Source organism: Phoxinus phoxinus (genome assembly GCF_949152265.1).
Source record: "Phoxinus phoxinus genome assembly, chromosome: 2".
NCBI lineage: Eukaryota > Metazoa > Chordata > Actinopteri > Cypriniformes > Leuciscidae > Phoxinus > Phoxinus phoxinus.
This window is the reverse complement of record NC_136877.1, coordinates 50,809,852-50,835,100: the sequence shown is the minus strand read 5'-3', so window position 1 is coordinate 50,835,100 and position 25,249 is coordinate 50,809,852. Positions and strand designations below refer to the sequence as shown.

Sequence of the window (25,249 nt, the reverse complement as noted above, 5' to 3'; positions counted from 1 at the left end):
CATTATAGACTTCTATAATTCAATGTTAGGCTGCATAGTTTAGATCAGCCGGGACCGTGAACACTTCCCATAAATCCTGATGTACTTGGTACATCATAAGAAGGATGGCGTCTAGGCTAATATTAGTCTCTCTGTCTATCCCGAAGGTTTACCACTGTCCACCGGATCCATCTCGTATCCAGATCCGATGAAGGACCAGCGCCAGGACACGACGACGCCGCAGTCCTGAAGTGTCAGCTAGTCTCTCCTCTGTGAAGGCCTCCTTCCCTTTACCTCTTGTGGTAAGAACTGGTCCTACCCTTAGATCCTGAAGCGCCCCTGGTATCGAAGTCGCCAGGTAGCCTTTTGCTGTCAGGTCATAATTTAGGATTAAATCCTCATTAGCTTGTTTAGCCTGTACCAGTAAATCTAGGTGTGTCCCTACACTCGTGAAACAATAACAATCATGATCAAATTCATGTTTACCCTCCAGCAGAATCGTTCCTGGATCCTTTCATTGTCCTTGGTCTTGCAAGATACACTATAATGCTCTTTCTATTACTTATAAAACTGTCTTTGTAAGCTGAAGTAAAAACTGAACAGTATTTGTCTTTATAAAATAAAAGTTTATTTAAAAAAAAAAATCAAAAATACTGGTTACACAATGATTAATATTTGTAGCAAAATTATCAAAAGGTTACAGGTTAAAATACTTCAGCTCATCCAATCTCAACAGGGCAGTCCTGTGTGAGTGGAAGATTACACAGGCTATTTACCTTGTAAGCAGTTCAAGCAATAGATGTAAAAAAAATAACTTGTTCTCATCCGAGCTATTCAAGTTAAGATAATACAACAGAGCAATTTGAGCAAAAATAATTTCAGTTAAAAAACTGAATAGGTAGAGAACTAATTTCTCTCCAGGGAGGTACACGACAACAAAGTAAAAAATACACAACACTCACAGTCAAAAAGCAGTCATATATATACGGGACTGGGTTACATTGTCCCTATGCATTTGTCTGGTAGTTTTCCAGAGGAACTAACTCATGAGTTATTGCTTCATTCATGGCGGCCTCCGGTGATGTCATTGTGTTCCATATATGCACATTCTTCTGTCCTTTGCGTGTTCCGCACTTCGGGTTTCTGTACATGTGTGTGCGTGTGTATGTATCAGGAAGTGTGTTTGTAAGTTCATCAAAATTAAAATAATTCCCTACACTGTACAGATAAAACGTTGTCGGGATAATTCTACGCAGACGCGACATTTATAATAATAAATGTTTAAGGCCTGACAAGTGGTTTGTTGAGGGTTGATTTGTGGGGGACTGCACGCCTGCACACATGTATATTCAAACGCGCATTCACATTTACATTTGTGCATTTGGCAGACGCTTTTGTCCGGAGCGACTTACATTGCATTTCAGGGTGTACATTTGCAGTCTTGTCGGTTCTTGCTTTCCCTGGGAATCGAGCCCATGGCCTTGGCGTTGCGGGCGCCGGCACTCTACAGTTTGAGCTACAGGAAAGCTTACCTATTGACCGAATACGTGATGCGCATGTGCGCGCCGTCTGCGTTTTCGCAGGTTTGCATTTTTGAGGTTTGCGCAAAGAAAACGAATAATCGTTTGCACCTTCGAACCTATTTCAGGGAGCGCGTTCTCGAGACACCAGCCACTTTTTGTGTGGATGGGCGGCCGGAGAGTGTTAAGGGTTTTCTGTTAGAACGGTGTCGTGTTTGCGGCCCCTAATTTAATGACTAATGATCTTCGTAACTTCACTGTTACGCTAATTTCTATTATCACTGTAAAGCTGCTTTGAAACAATACATACTGTTAAAAGCACTATATAAATGAAGGTGACTTGACTTGACATTATGTTCTTTGCAATAATAAAACATGCTCAATCACACATACTGTATATAATACTGTACATAATAATACCAGGTTATCAATTGTATTATGGCCATTTGTCTCTGATAAATTGAAAAAGAAAAGATAGAAAGCTGGCAAAGTTTAGCACTAATGATTTTTTATTTTTTTTTAAACAGCCCATTTAGATAAATGTACAGGGACGTTAACCTGTGACTGCAACACAATTTTATAATTAACAAGCCTAGAGTGCAAGGTCTAAATAAGTCTACATGAATCTGAATAGCATGTTTTCTTCTTCTTGATTTACATAGTTTACCAAGCTTTTAATGTGGACAAAGGTAAATAATACTGGAAATTGTAATCACTGAATATATCTGAATTAAAACATTGTATTCAATTATATATTTTGTTCCCCCTCAAGTTTATTATTAGAAGCAAGAGCAACTAATTCTCTTATATTCTTAAGCACAACTTTTGCATTCTCGTAGTTCAGCGTTGCAGCTTTGGTCATTGCGTCATACGCTGAATCAGCTTCTTCTGCAGCTTTCCATCCAGTGACTCCTCCACCAATGGCTCCTGCAAGAGCTGCAACTCCGACAACATATGTACCTGCTCCAACCCCTGCACCTGCCGCTGCTCTGGCACCTCCAGCCGCTCCTGCTGTTTCCACTGCTGCTGCCCCTCCTGCCACTGCCTCAGCTGCTGCTGCCCCTCCTGCCACTGCCTCAGCTGCTGCTGCCCCTCCTGCCACTGCCTCAACTGCCCCTCCTGCCACTGCCTCAACTGCTGCTGCCCCTCCTGCCACTGCCTCAACTGCTGCTGCCCCTCCTGCCACTGCCTCAGCTGCTGCTGCCCCTCCTGCCACTGCCTCAACTGCTGCTGCCCCTCCTGCCACTGCCTCAACTGCTGCTGCCCCTCCTGCCACTGCCTCAGCTGCTGCTGCTGCTCCCCTTACTGCTTTTATCAGTTTAAATGCTGAGACAAATGGTAATTGTAATACAGACAGAACTGCAGCCACTGCAACAGCTACACCCAGTACAGCACCAATCAGCGCCCCTGTTGATGCTCCTGCAACTTGCAACCAAACATTTTTATGAACAATTTTCTTAGCTTTTTCTCGCTTCTCTTCTGGAGTCAAAGTGTCCTCAATTTTCTTCATCTCCTCTTGAATTTTTTCTTCCAGCTTTTTAAGCAGCTCATTGGTGTAGCAGCCGTACTTTTTCACCATCTTGTCGATGGTGTCCAGCAGTTTTTTCACCTGAACTCTGTTGCTCTTGTACCCTGAATCACAGCCGTTCCAGTATTTGTTGTCGATGACGTGACAGCGTCCTCCACATTTATCAACCAGCTCCTGTAGTTGTGGATTGGTCTTCACAAATGTGTCAATGGTCTGTCCTTCTAGTTGTTCACCATGAGTGAATAATATCACTGTGTGATTCAGGACATGTTCCCCTTTCATTGTGTTCAGAAATTGTTGTACCACCTCCTTCTCTTGTCTCGTGTATCTTCCGACCTTTAGAATAATGACAAAGGCATGAACAGCAGGAGAGTATTCAATGAGAGATTTGATGATCTCAGATTTTATCTCCTCATCCTCACGATCCGTGTCAAAGAATCCAGGTGTGTCAATAACGGTGATCTTTCTTCCATGGACCAAACCATCTCTACTTTCACACTTGGCTGTAACAGAGTTAGCTGAAGCTTTAGTGGTGAATACTTTTTTTCTGAGAATCGTATTCCCGGCACTGCTTTTGCCATCTCCTGTTTTTCCAATAAGGACAATCTTTCTCGCTGCCAATATTAATAATAGTAATCATTTTTTTTAAATACAAAATTATAATGTGAGGTATCATCAATGCTTGTACATTTTACACTGAAAACACTGTGTGCAACAATGATTACTTACATAGCATGATCCTTTGCTGTTGATGACGTCAGTCTCTGAAAGGTAAATAATATGCAGGTTATTCTTGGTTCTGGTTTAACATTACTAGTGTAACATATTCCAGCACAAACTAAAATAATATCCCTGACGCAGTGGCGGGCCGTGCATTTCACACCTAGGCCTTCTGTGATGTCCACCCTGAATGAATAACTTTTAATAGTGTAGCAGCGCACGTACATACTCTCTATAATTGTTGTGAAATTCCTGTTTTTATTTTGCACCGGCAGTTATAGGGTTAATGCGGTGAGTTCGCGAAAGGCCTGGTAGAGAGAAACGAGCGAGTGAGTTCGGCTTTTGTGTAGCTACAGTGGTTCTTGCGTTCCGATTATAAATTCAGAAACGGATCCTCATCCCTGTCTTATCCTTCAATGGCTATAGTATTAATGTTTGAAAAAAAAATAAGTTGTTTCGATCATAAATTTACAAGAAAAATTAGGAAGAAAATCGTATTCAGCACGGAAAAAACAGGGGCAAAAAATGCATTATAATGATTTTTTGGACATAGGCCTACTCTGCAAAACTGATTTTTTACACAAAATCCATCCTATTTTATTTCCTCAAAAAGACTTGAATTACTTGGTTGTACAGGTTGTCTGTGCGTTTCAGTCCCAACAACCTTTTCTATCGCCATCGAGGTTAATGTGCTGAAAGTCCAGTCTGTCCCGTCGTATTTCTGGTATAAGTTTTAATTCGCTTCAGTGCTGCGAGTGTCTGCTCGATAGAAGCAGTAAACAGGGAAAACACCGCAAAACATGACGATGTGTAACGTTACAGCCGACACAAGCTCTCACACAGATTTTTGAACGATATCATTGAGATCAGCAGGACTTTTGCCTTCAAAATCAGTCCTGGCATAACTTTACATTGCAGTCAGTTCTGTTTTTACCCGGGACAGATCGATTGAGTTCCGTGACTCTGCGTAAGCTGAATAAGGGATTTTTTTCCGGTAGGTTTGAACCTGCTGGTGGTCGAGGAAGGAAATAAACATTAATTTGTGGGTTGAAAAACTATTAAATCTAACGTTACAGGTATTTTAGTTTACACAGTTCGCTACAGATGCGGTTAGCTAGCTCTGACTACCAGTAATAATAGTACACGCTCTGACCATCCAATCAAAGGGCGTGGAAATGCTTACGTTATTGTCCGCCTGCTAGATGGCCCCGGTGCAATCAACTCGATATCTGATTGGCTGATTAAATCTGACCGATTATCTGATTGGTTAAAGCAACAGTTTCATTGCCATTCATTTTAAGCTACAGGCGCCCGCACTATCGATTCTGAAGGCCTCGAAGCAGATATATTTGACCCTGGCAACACATGATGACTGAAATATGATTGGATAAAAGCACTAAAATAAATATACACTACTAGAAGCAGCGCAACCAAGAGAAAAGCTACGAAATTATGAGAACGGACTATTGGGAATAATTTAATACTCAATCATAAAAAATATATATTAAAGTGCAAGTTAGTGATTCTCATAGTGTTTAGGCCAGCAGAGAAGGCCTTGCTGGCCCTGACGGCCCACCACTGCCCTGACGAATCCCCTGATGTCTGAGCACTAGAACACGTTACACAGTGACCGTTTTACTGTCTGTAAATGGTGTGTGGTGCAAAGTAGGCTACTCACTTTTACTTCCTTTTCAAGATGTAAATCGAAGAGGTCGTTGGACGGTCACACCAAGATTCTCAAACGGCCTATGGAAGATTGGCATTAAACTCCCATATAACAGCTTTGAGTTATCAACACAAAACTTTGCACAGATACATTTGTCTTGATTGTGAACAAGTCCGAGACACATCCTTCCTTACTTTTCAAGTAGACATCATGTCAAACATAAATAGTAGAAAATAATATATATATATATATTTAGATATCGCTTTTTTGTTTTGTATGCAGTTAAAGTTTACAATCATGATTCTAATCTTTTTTTTCCACATTTTAAAAAACATAATCTAAAAACTGATTATTTATTCTGTTATTATTGAAATCAAAGGTATGCCCTCTGTTACCATATTATAGCATTTTCATAAAAATTAAGAAATTAAAGAGTCCCAAAACTTCCCAAACAAGTGATTTGAGTGTTCTACTGAAAACAAGACCTACTTGCATGTAATGACACCGAGGAATACACAGCGAAACTGCCAATAAATCCCTGTATAGAGGTTGTTGTTTTGCTTTTAGGAAGTCACGTGATCAGTGAAGCAGCTTTACTTTCCATTCTATTGTTTGTGCGTTTCACTTTGCACGTACTTTACTCCAGCGCTCTGCTTGTTTGGATGTGGGGGGTGTAGTGTACTTTGACCGTTTAAAGAAATATATCGGGTCATTCCTGGGATTCGGTAATATCTCAACTCGGTCAGTTTTTCACTTTCACTTGTAAAACGCCTGGGGTTTGAGACTTCTTCACTGCGACATAACTCTCGCGCACATTGTTGATTGTGTGATATCAACTGTCTCGATCCGCTGCCTTAACGGTTTAAAACGGAAATATTTCCAATATTACGACGTGACATATTTATTTATCAATTGCTCGCAAAATGATGGATAATAAATTCACATTTCGCTCGCATCATTTTCCGTGATGAATAGTAGCCAATTAAATACAATAGTACATTAACTAATTTAAAACTCAATAAACTAATTCAAAATATGAATAAAAAGTTTGATACTAGGCTACTTACCATACGCTGTATCCACTGTTAAAGAGATCTGAATGATGTAATAAATGCTAATGTGACATGGGTGGAGTCTAAAATAGACATGGGTTGAGTTCAGACTGAAGGACATCATTTATTTTAGAGTCTGAATTTTATTTTAAAAAATGTAAGTTAAAAATACTTAATAAAATAAAGTATTTTTGTAAATTGTAAATACTTACAATTACAATAACTTAAAATGATAGACACTGCACATTTTTTAAAATTTAAGTAGTAGCCTACAAAGTACACATTTATTTGAAGTGACAAAATATTGTACGATAGAAATAATACATTATTTTATGCAAAAAAAAAAAATAATTATATTATGTTTATTCATTAGCCTATAATTTATATACCAAAGTAAAAAAAAAACATTTTTAACATTCCATTTTGGTGAACCATCACATTAAAAGTTATTACATGCTAAAAATATTACCGAATCCCAGGAATGACCCATAATGGTTTGGTGTTGGTGTTTAGTGTGTGTAGCTGTTGATTTTTAACAAAATAATATTACATTATTTTGTAACATTATCTTTACACACGTGAGAAATTATGTTCAGTTTGGGGATATTTTCAGCTGATAAATAATGCAGGTTTATTAATGTCTGTTGGTGGCGCTGTTCCCAGTACAACCAGGACAAAACATCAGACCTTCCTGAGGCTCATGCATATACTGACATGTAATAAACCAGAAAAATCCTTACATTAAATAAAGTAATAAAATCCTGTCCGGATGAGTTGCAGATCTCGATGAAAAACGCCGGTCAATCTGAGCTATCAGTCCAGTCCAATTTTCCAAACACACACTCGGTGTACTTTACATGTGGATCATGGATGTGTGAATGATTTACACAGAAACTTGTTTCTGCTTCTGTTTTTTACATATAAGGTAATGCAAAAACGTTATGGGTTTATAGAATATAAGTGAGGTTAGTGACAGACAGAAGACAGGAGATGTGTCTTATAGCAATATCATTTTTTAGGATACACAGGCCTATCACAATCCAATACTTTCATATGTGTACACACGTTCATTCTCATTCATCAATTCTCTTAATGTTATTTCTACTCTTTCTTTCTACAACATTTTTCTGTTTCGACTAAACCTCCCAAAAAGCCACCAGATATTTTTGAAAAATCATTATTCTATCTCTGCAGAATAAGATATACATTTTCACATTGTTTGTATTCAGACTCATGTCACACACACACACACTCACTGTGTGCTGATTCAACTCTATGGCTTTATAGGTTTGAAAGTGTGTGTGTGTGTGTGTGTGTGTGTGTGTGTGTGTGTGTGTGTGTGTGTGTGTGTGTGTGAGAGAGAGAGAGAGAGAGAGAGAGAGAGAGAGAGAGAGAGAGAGAGAGCTTGTGTTTGTCCAAACTTTATAGCTTAATCTTTGCTCTCATTGGTTTTCCATCCTTTCAAAAACTGCAATAGGCCTATGACTAAATCATGTTTTTTTTCTGTAAGTATTATAACAATGCCGCTGTGAATAAATGTAAAATATTAATTAATTTATTTTACTTTTAATACACAATAATAACCATGCATGTATTCTATGATTAATTTTCTTATTTTCCTCTTCTGCTTCTTGGTAAAGTATACCCATGGTGACTGCTAACATTGCCCGGTCCATCTTTGACCTAACAGTTAAATTTAACCTTGATCTCCGTTGCCTAGTGATGTACACAACAGAAGCAGAATGAAAGGAGACAGCTCGTTGCTATGTTATTATGAATATACATGACATTGTAGTCAGGGTTCAAAATTAACCTTTTCATCCACCAGCCAAACGGCTAGTGAATGTAAAAAATGTCCAGCCATTCAATAGATTAATATTGTTCTTTTGGCTGGTGAGTGAATCAAATCTACCAGCCACCTGCATATTTTACCAGCATTTGGCTGGTAAATGGTGCTAATTTTGAACCCTGATTGTAGTGTACAGTTGTAGAATAATCCTTTAGCTGAGGGTAGGCTTGGTTGATAAAGCCTGGCTGTTATCGTCAATAATTCTGTTAGGGTCTGCAGACGGCGTCTGTGTGGGGGTATTATTGCGCAATACCCGCAGGAACAGCGTTCTGTGTGCTCGTCACCTTGTGAGTTCATTCTTCCAAGAACAACTAGCAAGAGCGTTCTCCCCAAGAACACAAGTCCGTTCTTTGCATTCTTGGTTTTGAGAAACACCCGATCTCTCTCACTGACCTTGATTCTGCAGCGCTCTGCTTGTTTGGATGTGGGGAGTGTTAGTGTACTTTGACCGTTTAAAGAATATATCGGGTCATTTCTGGGATTCGGCAATAGCTGTACTCGGGATTCGGTCAGTTTTTTACTTTCTGAAGTGAACAACAGCCTGGGGTTTGAGACTTCTCCACTGCGAGAACTCACGCACATTGTTGATTATGTGATCAACTGTCTCTCTCGATCCACTGCCTTAACGGTTTAAAACGGAAACATATATTATCAGTGCCCCCGTGTCAACAAGCTTGGCTGGCCCCCCTACATTTGCAATCGTATAATAATCACCATAGACAGTATGATAATCACACCAAACAACGTTGGGTGCAATGCGCAATTTGTCCTGTGGTTGGCAGTAATGGGAAAATAGTTTGTTGTGCCGTAACTTTTATGTCAAGAAGAAAGTTACTCAAAGCAAGATCGCGCACTTTACTCGAGAAGGAGCTTCACATGCTCATCAGAGGCGAGCAACACCACACACAAAAGATACAAGTAACGAAAATATTTACTTTCAGTCATGTTCACGCAGTGAGAAATAATATTAACGTTGCAAAGAGTCAGCAGCTACCAGAGAACAGACGCAGGAATACTACATTTAGATTTCATTATATCTACATTCATTTCTTGCCTTTTTTGGGTGATATGACGCAGACTCGACTGTGCAAAGTCTTTTAATTACAAATTATTTGTCAATCACTCAATGAATGAGGTTTTATAGAATTTAGATTTAAAGGAATAACCTTATCAAAATTGAAAATACACTAAAATAATTTGAATCTTATTGAATCAACTTATATTTGTTGATGTGTTTGCAAGGAACCACAAACAAATGCAGAATACAGCTTTTATGAATACATGATAATAGAGATGATTATCATAAACACATTTTTAAATGACTGCCTAAGTTGATTTGTGGATATGTTAGTTTTTTGTTATACGTAATATGTGTCATAGTTTACAGATGTAAAACGTGCCTAGATGTGCATAGCTGCTAAAAATGTGTTATCATTATTTATCATTATATCACATTACAATAGAAAATTACTTGTCAAATAAATGAAACATTAATTTGAGTTGAAATTGTTTAATTAGCTTCTGTTTACACCTGGCCGCTTCATGCGTTTTCTCAGATTGGATAGACTCTCTGATTTATCAAAACGATTCCATGTACACCTGGTCACATAAATGTATTTTTGCAAAACGGATATAAATCCGATCTTCAATTCCCGCGCTCTGCAGATTTAATGGAGTGCACGTCACCGAAAGCAACAGTTATGAGCTGCATTTTATTGATCATCAGCTAAAATTTCTGAATCAAAGACCGCAATAAGAGAGAGTGGCAACAGCCCAGGTAAAATAATTTAGTTTATTTACTTTTAAAGGGGACCTATTATACAAAATTCACTTTTGCATGCTGTTTGGACAAAAATGTGTGTTGGCAGTGTGTGTACACAACCACCCTACAGTGATACAAAGGTACTATACGGTTATCCGGACCACACGTGTATCTTTTAGTCCCGTATAGTCATCCCTGATTGGTCTTAACCCCAGTGACCCGTCTTAACCCCAGTGACGGGTAGGTTTAGGGGCGGGGTTAGGGGTAGGCCATCATATGATTGGTCTTAACCCCAGTGACAGGTAGGTTTAGGGGCGGGGTTAGGGGTAGGCCATCGTGTGATTGGTCTTAACCCCAGTGACGGGTAGGTTTAGGGGCGGGGTTAGGGGTAGGCCATCGTGTGATTGGTCTTAACCCCAGTGACGGGTAGGTTTAGGGGCGGGGTTAGGGGTAGGCCATCGTGTGATTGGTCTTAACCCCAGTGACGGGTAGGTTTAGGGGCGGGGTTAGGGGTTGGTCATCGTGTGATTGGTCTTAACCCCAGTGACGGGTAGGTTTACGGGCGGGGTTAGGGGTAGGCCATCGTTTGATTGGTCTTAACCCCAGTGACGGGTAGGTTTAGGGGCGGGGTTAGGGGTAGGCCATCGTATGATTGGTCTTAACCCCAGTGACGGGTAGGTTTAGGGGCGGGGTTAGGGGTAGGCCATCATGTGGTCCAGATAACCGTATAGTACCGATAAAAACCTTTTTTAGTAATCCCCATAAATCATAAGCAGTGTCTCCCAACGACCTGTTTTCAGAATGCGGCTTTAGTGACGTCCCTACAGCACAGGCCCCGCCCACGAGTGTTGACAGACACTGCCGTTTGAACACAGACCCGCCCTGATCGAGGTCACAGCGAGTTGTACACATCCGCCATCGCTGCACTGACGAGAATGTCTACAAGGCGTGGTAGGTGTTGCGTGGCTGGATGTAATAATCCATATAACTCTCTCTATTTACTCCCGAAATCGGAACCGGTGAAGACGAAGTGGATTAATTTTGTTTTTGAAGAAAATGTTCCCTCAACTCTACCAAAATTCGTTTATGTCTGCTCGAATCATTTTACACTGGACAGCTTTTTGAATCGGGCTCAGTATAAAGCAGGTTTTGCAAAAAAATTGCTCCTGAAGGATGCAGCAGTGCCAACTGTCCGTGACCCAGCTGCACATCCAGAAGTAAGTATTACGCGTTTGTTTTCCACATTGCCTTTGAATTTGTCAAGTTCATAACAACATGTTAGACTTATAAAGTTTGTGATAGCATGTGATAGCACCATGAGTCCAGCTATGTTGTCATTGTTTTTATTGCGCTGATACTGGAATCTTTATTTGTAAAGGACAGCACATCAGAACAGAGCCAAACCAGAGATGTTGCTTGCCAGACAGACGCAAAACCGCTGACCAAGTCGGCTGGTACTCAGTTATCAATGAAGACGTGTCATGTTCGCTACAGGAGTTCAGGTATGTTTATGTATTACATGATACTGCTTATACAGAGGACCTATAACTAGTCTTGTTACACAATAAGTGTCACATAACAGTAACACACAACTACTTTACAGGCGTCCTGAGGACGGATACATTTTCGGACACTGACAGTTTGTCACCAGCAGCTGGTTTAATATTTAACACATCTACACATATAAAGTGGCCATCAAAGAGACCTCGTGTGGAACTGGAGGAAGAGGATGACGAAGAAACCCTAATGGACACATCATCTGTAGCAGCACCTGAAGAGCAAGACTATACATTTGATCCAGCAGAGACGGACACAACTTTAACGGAGACAGCAGACATGTCGTAAGTTTCAAAACTGTGCATTTGTTTTAGAACAGGGCTGTCAAACTGAGTTCCTTGTTGGCCACATCACTGCAGAGTTTACCTCTAATCATTATTAAACACACCAGAGGCAGCTAATCAACTCTCTGAGGCCCTGTCCACACGGAGACGCATTCAGCTGTATACGTACAAATTGTGTGTCGTATTGGCGTTTCGTCCAGACGGATCCGGCGTTTTGAGAGACTGAAACCGCTATTTTTTTAAACCGGGTCCCAGAGTGGATAAATCTGAAAACGACACGCTTGCGTTTTTGTGTGTACAGCCAATCCGTATATTTTTTGAAATGATGATGTCATCACCCCACATGTCGAGCTAATCACACGAGAACGCTCGTGGGTGAAAACGTAAAAATATTTTATTGAATGTGGCTTTCGTTTAGACGGCGACAACGTTTTTGGGGCTTAAAAACGCAAAAAAGTGAAACCACCCCCCAGAGAAATCTTAAAAACGCTCCACCGTCGCGTTCCCGTCTAAAGGGTAAAAACGGTAAAAACGCAAAAGTCTGCTAGACTTTTTTGCCACAGGCATGCGCCAGTACAGGAAAATAACAAAACATTATCAAACTAAAATATAGCATTAATTTCATTGACAATAAAATAAAAAATCTGTCATTATTGAGCGACACGCGAAGAGCGCCGAGGGTTAAAGCAGCAGCTTTACCGTATTAAACATGAAAAACTGTATCAGCGGCTCTTTCAGTGCTCCACATCGCCACCTAGCCGCCTGGAGTGCAAACTACATCCAATTTCACACACTTTTGCGTCACCATATGCACGCAGATTTCCCCCCCCATAACGCTCGTCTAAACGCAGAATAAAAAGTGATAACACAATGCCACTTTTGCGTTTTCTCTTCAGATCGTTTCCGTGTAAACATGAAACAAAAAAGTTCAAGTATGCCTGTTGACTAGGCTTGGGTATCGAGTATTGATTGGAACCAGGACTAGCTTTGCGATTTTCCCAGAATCGTTTAAAAGTTAAAATTTCGATTCCTAGTTTCGATTCACAGTCTGCCGACCAAAATTTCGTTATTTCAAATGTGGGCGCGTTGCGCGTGGCAAGCGCGCTCATAATGTAAGAGACGCTGGCGCAACCACAACATTGCCCAACATCAAATGGCAAATGTAATGAAAGCGGAACGAAACTGAGCTATTCGTTATTGTGTGGTTGACGGACCGTTTATCAGTTTGGACCAATGCAGCGCGAGCCGATCTTGATCAAGCGACACTGTTACTACACAGCGAGACCCAGTAAAGAAAGCATTTTAATTCGCTACTGAATAATAACATCGCTGCGAGATCTAGAGAGAAACATTCACATTTCTCTGTTATTAGCGGATCAAACAGCGCTGACGTGGAAACCAGGAAGACACATTGTGCCATGAACTATTCAGTGTCCACAGATCAGCAACATTCACCATGGATTTACTGTAGTAACACTACTAACTGTAACCATGGAAGTGTGGCAGGAATAGTAGACCATAATGCTTTCAAGTAACATTACGTCGGTTTTATTTTGACATTATGAATACAATTGCTGCTCTCAAATGTTAATCTGAACTAAAATGAACCTTTGTTTATAACTACTACAATATTATATTTAATTTTGTCCAAGGAGCTGTTTTGTTTTATATGCTCCTAAGAAAAGTCAAGTAAAGCTCCATCATTGCTCAAAGTTAAAAAAAAAATCATACTTTATGATTTTAGTTTTAATAAAAATATAATAAAAAAAACTAAATCAAGGAAATTTCTCTTGCATTTCTTTCTTTTTGCTGTATCGTACCGAACCGTGACACAAGTGTATCGTATCGAACCGAACTGTGAATTTTGTGAACCGTTACACCCTTAGTAAATGTGTTTTCATGAGGTTTTCAAAAATAAAGCTCTCTTGAGGAAAATGTACCCCTGTGAAAATATATTCATAATTTATAATATTTATATTCAAGTTCATAGATGTTATATGTATATTGTAGTTGAAAACAGCCCTGTGAGAAATTCATAGTAAAGTTCATAAAAAGTTCATAGAATTAAAATTGATGGAGAAGGTCAGACTATTTCCTTCAGAAAGACCGTTGGTTAACTAGCTAAACTTTTTTGACCCTGCCTCTTAAAAGAATCGGAATCGAGAATCGTTAGGAACCGGAATCGAAACAAGGAATCGGAATCGGAATCGGAATCGTTCAAATTCAAACGATACCCAACCCTACTGTTGACCCTTCTGGAACTGAGTTTAACACCCCTGGTTCTGAATTATATTATTATTATATTTTGTTATTTTTGTATTTAACATTTGTTAACCAATATGAGTTTTTGTTTCTTAGTGCTCAAGCATCTTGTTCCATTCATAAAACCAGAAAATACATCATATACGAAAATTGCATTATGGAGCTGTTTGAGGTGTGCCCGGTGTGCCGGCGGAGCTGCTCTGTGCGTTCTCAAAGCATCGGAACTTTTATACGAGTTGAACAACTCTGCAAAAACTGTCAGTATTCACGCAGATGGAGCAGCCAGCCGGTTCTGGGCAGCACTCCGGCTGGGAACCTGCACATTTCTGCTGCAGTGTATCTGTGTGGGGCTTCATTCTGCACATTCGAAAAGGTATGAAGCACATTAACAAGTTTTTAATAACACTTTACCATGTTAGAACTAATATTGTGCTACATAATCGTGGCCGCTTTTTGTGTCACCAGATATGCTCTACAATGAATCTGCAGCTTTTCAAGTATGACACCTTTCGGCGCCATTCCCGACTGTACGTCGAGCCAGCTATAGTGCACAAGTGGACGCACTGGCAAAATGAGACGCTAGATCGCCTGAGTGAACGGGAAAGGGTCATCGTTGGAGGTGACATGAGGGCTGACTCACCAGGTACATAGTTGTAAATAAGAAGGATGCTCGGGTATTTTCCGGATCATGAAGCATAACATGCATAGTAGTATCCAGAGGTGTCAAGTAACGAAGTACAAATACTTCGTTACCTTACTTAAGTAGAAATTTGGGGTATCTATACTTTACTGGAGTAATTATTTTTCAGCCGACTTTTTACTTCTACTCTTTACATTTTCACGCAAATATCTATACGTTCTACTCCTTACATTTTAAAAATAGCCTTGTTACTCTATTTCATTTCCGCTTGTTTTCATTCCGGCTTGTCATCCTTAAAAAAAAATGGCCAATTACACAATAGATCTGAGTCCCGCCTCCTGAACACACATCGCTAAACTGATTGGCTTTGTGTTTTCTTTCTAACTCGTGAGAGGCTGTCCGCGCGGCGCGCTGTAGTTACATTTGGTTGTGCGAAGCGGCAAAACTCCGAAGGAAACCTACTGTAGATGCGAGGGAGAAATTAATCAACAGTTTTGTGCTCAAGAATACGGGGCAAATCGCGTCAAATATTGCTTTGGGGAAAGCCGTTTTTACAATATTGCCTACTGTATGACAATCGCGGGATAAGTGGCAAACATAATCGTTAGTGTGCGTGTGTGTGAGAGAGAGGAGAGTGTGTGTGTGTGTGTGTGCGTGTGAGAGGAGAGTGTGTGTGTGTGTGTGTGTGTGTGTGTGTGAGAGAGAGGAGAGTGTGTGTGTGTGTGAGAGAGGAGAGTGTGTGTGTGTGTGTGTGCGTGTGAGAGGAGAGTGTGTGTGTGTGTGTGTGTGTGTGAGAGAGAGGAGAGTGTGTGTGTGTGTGAGAGAGGAGAGTGTGTGTGCGTGTGAGAGAGAGGAGAGTGTGTGTGTGTGTGTGTGTGTGCGTGTGAGAGGAGAGTGTGTGTGTGTGTGTGAGAGAGAGGAGAGTGTGTGTGCGTGTGAGAGAGAGGAGAGTGTGTGTGTGTGTGTGTGCGTGCGTGCGTGTGTGTGTGTGTGTGTGTGTGTGTGTGTGTGTGTGTGTGTGAGAGAGAGAGAGAGTGTGTCTGTGTGCACGCAACCATTATAGTGTCAAAATATCCGCACAAAGATGGCAATATCCGAAATCCTTATATGCGGCTGAAACCGGTAGCCTAGTGCCTCACAAATTTTTCAACATTATAATTTTAATATATATTAGGGCTGTCAATCGATTAAAATATTTAATCGCGATTAATCGCATGATTGTCATGAGTTAACTCGCGATTAATCGCACATTTGTATCAGTTCTCAATGTACCTTAAATTAATACTTTTCAAGTTATGAATACATTAATCAACATGCGAGTGGACAAATATGGATGCTTTATGCAAATGCATGTTTATTATTAGTGAAACCATACTTAACATAGGATGAAGACTGGACATCTATCAAAGATACCATAGTATCAAAAGTCATATGTTTATCAAAGAACTTGTTCATGTCTATTATACACATGAAAAAACAACAACATAGAAATAACAGGTTCCCATAACTTCTCTTTCTTTACTCAATTTACTTACACAAACCTATTTATATTTTTGCACGATAGGGCAGCTCACTTCTTCTAAACATGCTAACCTAAATGTACATTTATTGCTACTGAAATCACCCTAAACAGAGCATAAAGAACATTGACATGTTTTACAAAGAACGTGTTCATGTCTATCAAACATGTGGGAAAAAGAATATAGAAAACCCACAGGTTCCTCACAGATTATTTCTCTTTCTTTGCACTGAGCCAGTTGCTCAAACAGACGAGCCTGTTTACATTTTCAGATGACAGGGCAGCTCGCTTTTTCTGAACAACATGTCCTGAAAGTGAAAACAATCTTTCACAAGGTACGGATGTGGCAGGTGTTGATAAGTATATGCGTGCAAGGTAGGCCATCTCACTGTGTGCCCCTTCATGATTGGACCACCACTGCAGGGGACAGTCCTCTATGCCAATAGAGGGCTCTGCCTTGTAGCGCTCCACACATTTCTCAATACAGTCCTCTTCATCATCATCAGATGAAGATTCTGGCACAGACATGAGACATGATATCTTATTAGGTGGTTCAGTTGTCACTGGTTTATCTGGCTGTGCAAGCCCCTCCCTCCGGAGCAAGGCACAGACTGAACTCCACACCTACACCTCAGCTCTGTCAGCCCTGCTCAGACATTTGAGGTCCTTAAACCTAGGGTCCAGTGCTGATGCAACCCTCAGCCATGTGGTGTTGGTTTTTTCCTTCCGTTTGTCCATGTCAGTTGTGAAAGTTTCCTTAAACTTAATCATGTAGGCTGGGTCATCTTCTGAGACCTCCATCACACGTGATAGATGACACAACGCGGGAAGCACAACTGAGCAAGAAACAAATTTCTCTCCTCCTAAAAGTTCATTCACATACCTGGAATATTAGAGAAAAGCACTTTAGTTAGACATAATGAATCTCACTCCCTTTCAATCTCTCACTCTTAACACACACACACACACACCTAAACCTAACCATCACAGAAAACTTTCTGCATTTTTACATTTTCAATATAACTCATTCTGTATTCTGTATGATTTATAAGCTGTTTAACTCATGGGGACCAACATATGTCCCCACAAAAACAAGGATTTCAGACATTTCTATTATATTTTGTCCCCATACTGTACACACAAACACACACACTCACACACATCATAACATAAATCCACTCTATTATAAATGTCACACACACACACAAATCAGAACATAAATCCACTCTATTATAAAAATGTCACACACACATGCACGCACGCACACACACAGACGTCTCCACTTTTGACACAACTTTACTTTGAGAGACAAATATAATAATAGTAATAAGAGTATCAATAAATTACCTGCAGTGTTCCAGCACAGTCTCCAACCTCTTCAGTTTATCAAATTCAGCTGCAGTTGGCATGTTGATGTTGCTTGCATGTAGGGCCAGTGCATCTCTCAATGGATCTTGATTTCTATGAACACGCTTTATCATTTCTAGGGTGCTGTTCCACCTAGTTGACACCTCCTGTACGAGTGACTCTTTCTTTTGAAGATGTTTGACTTGCTGCTGTTCAAGCTCGGCTGCGTTTGCTGGGCTATGCTTGAAATGACCCACTAACTTCCTGCATTTTGCCAAGGCGCCGTCAAATGGGCTGTTTTAGAGAGAAACTATGATGGCTCGGTGGAGGCTGTGTGCGATGCAAGGCATATGCTCGAACGGGAGCTGCCTGGCCGCTGCAATCATGTTGCGTGCACTATCAGTGGTCAGTATTTTAATTTTGAGTTCAATGTTCCACTGTCTGGCTACTTGAAGAAAGTGATCAGCGCAAACGTCAGCATAGTGTCTCTCTTCTGTCTTCATAACGGTCAAAGCGTGAGACTGAAGTTTCCAGTGCGCGTCAAAATAATGTGCTGTGACGCCTAGGTAGCTATGGTTACTGAGGGAAGTCCAATAATCTCCGGTGAGCGCAACCGAGTTGGTCTGTCTCAATGCCTCCTCAACTTTAGCTTTCTCCTCTTCATACAAGTTGTGAATCTTACTTGTAATGGTGGCTCTTGAAGGTAGTTCGTATGTAGAATCGTTAGATGCGATGCGAATTATTTCAATTAGACCCTCGTCCTTGACCACATTAACTGGTCTACATGCTGTAGCCACCCATTTAGCTATAGTTGAGGTGAGTCTATTAGTTGTGGACTTATCCATCGATCTCCGCAGCAAAGTTTGATCCATTGTGGTCTGCCTTTGACGAGGGGGAGGGGGGCTCTCTGCGTCAGTTGTATGCTTCGCGATCAAGTGATACTTTAAAGTCGATGTGCTGCGGTGATAACTTAATTCACATCGACAATAAATGCAGATAACTTTTGTCTTGTCGACAGAACCATCAGACCTCGTTTTGTATATAAATTTTCCGTTCAGAAGACCCCTTTCTTTTTCCATTTCTGTTTGCTGCTGTATCGTTTACACGTCTATGACTGCATCTCTATCACTCCAACTACGGGCTAGGCCACGGGTCAAACAGGTGATGCGCGCTGCGTTAATCGCGCGTTAAAAAAATTAGCGCCGTTAAAATGAATTTGAGTTAATGCGTTATTAACGCGCTAATTTTGCCAGCCCTAATATATATATAACATTATAGTAATTTTGGCCTTAGAAAAAAGTTTTTTTTTTTAGGTGGGGTGCACTATTATAGGCCCCAGTGTGGCGCGGTCTAAGCTTTTGTCCTTGATGGCATTTTTTTCCTTACATTACTTTTACTTTTATACTTTTAAGTAGTTTTGAAACCAGTACTTTTAAACTTTTACTTGAGTAAAAAGCTTGAGTTTATACTTCAACTTCTACAGAAGTCGTTTTAAACCCTAGTATCTATACTTCTACCCGAGTAATGAATGTGAATACTTTTGACACCTCTGGTAGTATCCCACTGAACTCAACACACTCGTGGTAATATTGCTTTGTGTAATACTACTTTCAAAGGCCACTCTGCAAAGTTTGGAAGCTATACATTGATGGACCTTCAGACCAACAGCGTTGTGGACATACAGCTGGTTCAGGTGGGAGAGAAGAAATATCAGTATAAAAAAAAAAAAAACATTTTGAGAAGTTCAAAACTTCTGGTTTGTCTAAGATGATTGTTTTGTTCCAGAGTAACGAAGTGGGAGGAAGCTGCCACATGGAGAAAGAAGGATTGGAGAGGAGCCTTGCCCTGTTGGAAGCTCGTGGTGTTACTCTGGAGTGTATTGTGACGGACCGCCATCCACAAATACAGAAGTACCTCAGAGAACGTAACATCAACCAGTTTTATGATGTGGGGCACATCGAAAAAGGTTTTATTCATTATAAATCGTACAAATTCAATAACATAGATTTATAAGTGGGTATAATATAAAAAAATAAAGAAATTGTGACAGTTTATAGGCATATCACAAATATTTAGTGCTGGCAAACTGTGAACATCACTGTATTTACTCTCGGCAGTAAAATGCGTGTCTATTTGTATTTACAGGGATTACGAGGAAACTTGAAAACATTTCCAAGATGAAAGGCTGTGCAAAATTACGGAAATGGCAGAGAAGCATTAAAAACCACATTTACTGGACTGCATCATCTTCAGCCACTGGACCAGAAAGAGTGGCAAAATGGAGATCGATTCTGAACCATGTCAGGAACGTACACACTCATGAGGATCCACACTTTCCTGCTTGTCTCCATCCTCTAAAGGGAAGCAGAGACAGAAACAAGTGGCTTGTTGCCGGTATGATACTGCAAACAAATATTATTTGTATGCGACACTAGGGATGCTTATTTCGGTTAATTTTCCCGACTGACAACCGCCGCTCGTTATCCTGTTATTAACCGTTAACTGATAAGATTATAATATTGAATTGGCATTAAATAAAAATAAAATTAACGAGTGTCTATGACCCGTTAAAAATATTTTAAAAAATTATCACGGGTTTATTTTAACGTGCAATCAGCAGCAGAACAGACCAACACCAGAACCTGGATCCACATGATCACGCTCCTGCAGCGTTTCTGGCAGTGACAACAGAGGAAAACAGAATAAATTTAAATAATTAACAAATTAAGATGACAAGAAGAAAACACTGAATCAAGTTGAAGCTTTGAAAAAGAAAAGAAAAAACAGGGTTTTTTTCCCCATCAGACTAAGTTTTTTCGTCTAATAAAAATAGCAGGCCTCATTTCACAGCTTGCCTAGTTCTTATTTTTAAATAAGTAACGTGTCTACATGATGTGGGGTTAGTCGGGGTCTCCGGTGGCACAGATGTCCCGGAAAAACAGAGATAACGTATCGCTAGTAGGGATGCAAATTATCGATTAATTCATTGATTAATCATTAGTTGATTGACCTTATCGATCAATTAACGATTAACTGATAAGCTATTTTCCTGAGAATGTAAATTTCTCACAGTATCAATAGTGTCTTTAACATAAAAAGCTAAATATTGCTTATATACTGAATAAAAATGCATGTTATATTGCTCAATTTATGTTTTATTGTAACAGTTGTTTAGGGATGTCAATTTTCACAAATTCCCATGATCGATGGATGAATGTTCCGATGCCATTGATTATTTAATTATCAAATATAATGACTACTATACACGTCATCAGCGCCGCCTCAGATGCAGAGTGTGTGACTGTGGACGTGCTCTCCCTGAACACCGCACTGAAGACGGCAACTAAACCCAATGCATTCACAACCATTTAATACAACAGTGTTCTCATGTTATGTAATATGTCAGTCCCAAATTATTCATCGTTATTATTAGTCGTGCATTTCTGCTTGAGCTGCGCGCGCTGAATGAAGGCTACCGTTAAACTGGAGCGCTTAGTTTGCTAGCGCGTTATTTAACTCAAAGAAACGCATCCTATATGAGATTCATCAGATATATTCAAAATAAACATAATATTACAAATAATTTCTGCACAAAATGACGCGAATGCACAAGTGAACTTGAACTAAGTTACGTGCCATTCATTCAGAATGATCATGTTGTGGACGCGCTCTTCCTGGAGCAACGCGACACGGCAACTAAACTCAAATAATGCACAATGTTTTATTACAATATTGTTCTCTTTATAATGTTATGTAATATGACAGTCCAGCCAATAGTCATTATTAGTCGTGCAGTGCCGTTTGAGCCGCGCGCGCTGAAGCTGATCACGCGCACTACAGCGCTCATTCAAGGGATGCATCCAATATAAGATAAATCAGATATAGATAGGCATACGCAAAATAAACACAATATTACAACTTACATTTTCACAATACAAAAGGCTGCGAATGAACACGCAAACTTAGTCATAATGAAGGTGTAAAATAATCCTAAACAAAACGCGCTCTCTTTGTTTCGCGGTTGAGCAGCGCGCATGAACCTGCTTAATCGATGATTATCTATTAAATGGATTATCGACAATTAATCGATCATCGATTAATCGTTGACATCCCTAATCGCTAGAGTGGCCAACTTCGGAAAGCGCCTTTCATTTGCGTGTGGATGTTTGCTTCGCAAGTGATAGCCTATTGCATTGTACACTCGCACTACTGCTTTATTTTAACACCGCGTAGTATATTTTGCAAGTAACTTCGTCGCTCTTTCTGTCGAAATGGTCCCACACAGTCGGCTACTTCTTTTCGCTTGCTTCAAGCTTGCTCAGCTAGGCGCGTGCGGTTGCGCGTGTCGACGCACCCCGTGAGCTAACAAATATAGGCTATATACTTTTTTTTTTTTAACCATGCAGCAAACAAACAACAACAAAAAAGGTACAATTTATATATTTTTTTTTTTTACTTTTAAACCGTTTAACTGATAGTATTAATCGGTCAAAAATGTTACTTTCAGTTAACGGTTAAACGGTCAATATGAGCATCCCTATGCGACACGATAAAAAAAAAAAAAGGTACTGTTAGTTAAAGTGTAAATAACCTAAAATTAAAGTTATTAGTTGTAATTAATGCAATTTTTGTATAATTTCTCATAGGAACTCAGGCATTCTACAAGCTGGAGAAAGTGATGACAAACACGCGGATTTTGAAGGACATCACCAAACTAAGTCCACATCACCAGACTTCATCTTTGGAGTCATTTCATAGCGTCATTCTACGCTTTGCCCCCAAAAATGTGGTGTTCCCATTTCTTGGACTGTTGTGCAGGTAATTTAACTGCTGTTAAAATAACTTTTCATCGCTGTAGGCTGTTTTCCTGAATTGTGTCTGTGCACTTGCAGACTATACCTGGCTGCACTTCATTACAATGAAAATGCTGGTCGTGCACAAGCAACATCATCAACAGGACATCCACTATTCAAAGTGAACTTTCCAAAGGCCAGTAAAGGACAATGCACGATCAAACAAGTGAAGACACGACCAACGTTCAGTAAGTTACGTTTTATTATAAAATGAAATATAAATGAACAGTGTTATTGCAAGTTTTCCTGAAAGTTAGGTTAAAATACTTTAGTATCTGCAAATAAATGTTGTTGTATTGCACAGAGTACCTAGATGACCTGCAGGACCTAATATTTGAGCATGTTTTGGTTGACCCCGCTCCATACATGGATGCGGTGCTGAAGATACCCACACCACCAGACCTGTGTGCGGAGTACGAGCGGCCAGGCGAGGAGGAGGTCATCTCCACCCTGGTGTCCAGATTCAATCATCAGCTGGTAGGACACCAACATATCTGCCCTGATCATCTGGAAACTCACGGCGAACCCTCATCACCACACAGGCTGGAGTCACGACACGTACCCGACGGCACAGGGAACCCCAGCGCCAGCTCACGAAGTGCCAGAAACCTGTAACCACTAAAACACAGGCACATGTTAAATGTACAGATAATCATTTATTTTTCAGCAATGTCTTTGTTTTGTTTTATAGCACAGCCTATGCTTCATTTTGTGCTTTCTTATAATTATATAGAGCTGTTGACGAGCACAATCTAAGACTCCCAAAGTTATTTCTTACTATTGGATATAAAATGTCAAATATTCACTAGTTTGTTTACAGTATGCATTGATTTTGAAGAATCTGCAATGTTTATTTAATTACAAGAATAAAGTAAGATCCATCCACTAATTATTTATACAAATTGTGAAATAATTCTCTTGTATTTGCAGAGTGTATTGTTGTGATATTAATAAATATTAAGTTTGTTCTGCCATATGTGTTGTCAATTTCATGGTTGCAATTCAGAATATAGGTAAGTTTTTACTTTTGTGCAGTCAATATGTGTAGGTTGATTGTAGATGTAAATATATTATTATATTATATAGCCCTGCATTAAAATTTTCAAACTTTAATGAAATAAAAAAACATTAAAAAACACTATTTATCAACACTTACTGTTCAATTCTACATAGACGTAAGGTGCCATAGTCGGCTCGATAAATGTTGTATGCGTTCTGAAGAGAAAACACATTTAAACAAACCGGCTCCAAGGATGCTCAGTCTTACATCTGGGAGTCTGGTCAAGCTCGCATCCGTCTTTTCACCTTTATTGCCACACATTTCGTAACATGAATGCGTGTTATGAAACCGCGATAAATTATAACCGTAAGTTAATTCAGTTATACCTCTTCTACTTCCATGCAACATATGTTCTCTGGCTCTGTAGGCATTTTACAGCAATTCCCACACGAACACGTGAGTCATTCTACAATCTGGGGTACATTTCGAGTCTCCAAGATAAACCTTTTTTTATTTTAAAATAAAATCAAATTTGAATCAATTTTGAATAATAACACAAATTATATTGCACTATCACTAAAAATAATGCTTAACACATTTTTAATGAGAAATATTAACTAAATGGCACCAACTCCGTCTATTATTGACTGTCTCCGCCTCCTGATGCATACATTCAACTTAAATTATCAGGAAATAATTAAGTCTAATTTTCTAATATTTTTTTTAGTTTACTCTATTAAGTTATATAAACAATTGCATATAATATATATTTTCTGTATTGTTTGTAAATTTAATTAATAAAAAAATAGATTTTGTGTCTGTCCCTACATTCTGGTCAACTCTGTTACCTCTGTTATAAAAAATAAAATAAAACTTGTAATGTCACTGTTTTGAAGCAGGAGTCTGAGACGGATCCATGTGCAACGTTTTATTAATGGTAAGGTGAAGGTAAAGGGTTAAGGGGATATGAGGGCTGGGTAGCTGGTTCAGTCCGTTCTCGGTGGTCAGGCAGGCTTAGTTCAGGGCTGGCAGCACGAATCGAAGTCGGGTCACAGGCAGGGGTTCACTTGGCAGGCTGCACAGAATCAGAGTCGTTAGGGCAAGCAGGGGTTTCAGAAATCAAAGATAGGTTATATAAATTATCCAGAGAATGCTCAGTCATGCAACACAGTAGTGGAACAATACTTCGCAAGGAACACTGAGCCAACGAGCCAGATATACGCTAGAGCTCAGCGTTCATTGCGAACAGGTGCATCGATCATCAGCGCACAAATTATGCATACTAGGCCAAGTATGCATACTCAGTATTCAGGGGACGGCGCTCGAGACTGAATAACGGGCATGTCACTGGGCGCCGTAACAGAGCCCTCTCCCTGGGAGCGACTCCTGGCGCGAAAACCCTGACGGCGGCGAGGTCTGCCGCGGGGACGAGGAGCGGGTTTGTCTGGCTGATCATGATGAAATACTTGAACGAGCAAAGGATCCAGAATATCTTTTGAGTCCACCCAGGAGCGTTCTTCAGGACCAAAGTCCTCCCATTCTACAAGATACTGTAAACGCCCGCCACGACGTCTAGAATCCAGCAGATGGCGCACACGGTACACCTCTTCGCCCTCTATCAGGATGGGCTGAGAACGGGAATTCTCAGACTCTACATTACTGACCGTGGAAGATGCAGTGGCTGGTTTCAATAGAGAAACATGAAATGTGG

The 25,249-nt window shown here is 40.0% G+C and overlaps 3 protein-coding genes across 6 annotated transcripts in view; 2 read left to right on the top strand and 1 right to left on the bottom strand.

Moving 5' to 3' along the window:
* LOC306992573 (uncharacterized protein) overlaps nt 1-25,249 on the top strand; it is an 868,003-nt gene that overhangs the window by 346,203 nt on the left and 496,551 nt on the right. The gene's annotated exons all lie outside the window — the stretch shown is intronic.
* On the bottom strand, nt 159-6,534 carry LOC306990522 (uncharacterized protein). 2 transcript variants are annotated; one of them, XM_079597464.1, is made up of 4 exons: nt 6,481-6,534; nt 5,426-5,493; nt 3,757-3,791; nt 159-3,641 (listed from the first exon to the last, which is right to left on the bottom strand). In XM_079597464.1, exons 3-4 carry the CDS (start codon nt 3,761-3,763, stop codon nt 2,248-2,250), a joined length of 1,401 nt encoding a protein of 466 aa, XP_079453590.1. In that variant the 5' UTR covers nt 3,764-3,791; nt 5,426-5,493; nt 6,481-6,534; the 3' UTR covers nt 159-2,247. The 2 variants fall into 2 exon arrangements, with proteins under 2 accessions (XP_079453590.1, XP_079453591.1); XM_079597465.1 differs by lacking the exon at nt 6,481-6,534 and adding an exon at nt 5,903-5,934.
* On the top strand, nt 9,155-23,511 carry LOC306990508 (uncharacterized protein). 3 transcript variants are annotated; one of them, XM_079597436.1, is made up of 13 exons: nt 9,155-9,232; nt 10,877-11,027; nt 11,194-11,293; nt 11,455-11,578; nt 11,680-11,917; nt 14,276-14,552; nt 14,645-14,822; nt 19,302-19,378; nt 19,471-19,651; nt 19,831-20,079; nt 22,332-22,503; nt 22,578-22,726; nt 22,843-23,511. In XM_079597436.1, exons 4-13 carry the CDS (start codon nt 11,545-11,547, stop codon nt 23,151-23,153), a joined length of 1,866 nt encoding a protein of 621 aa, XP_079453562.1. In that variant the 5' UTR covers nt 9,155-9,232; nt 10,877-11,027; nt 11,194-11,293; nt 11,455-11,544; the 3' UTR covers nt 23,154-23,511. The 3 variants fall into 3 exon arrangements, with proteins under 3 accessions (XP_079453562.1, XP_079453561.1, XP_079453560.1); XM_079597435.1 differs by lacking the exon at nt 9,155-9,232 and having other exon boundaries at nt 10,733-11,027; XM_079597434.1 differs by lacking the exon at nt 9,155-9,232 and having other exon boundaries at nt 10,733-11,293.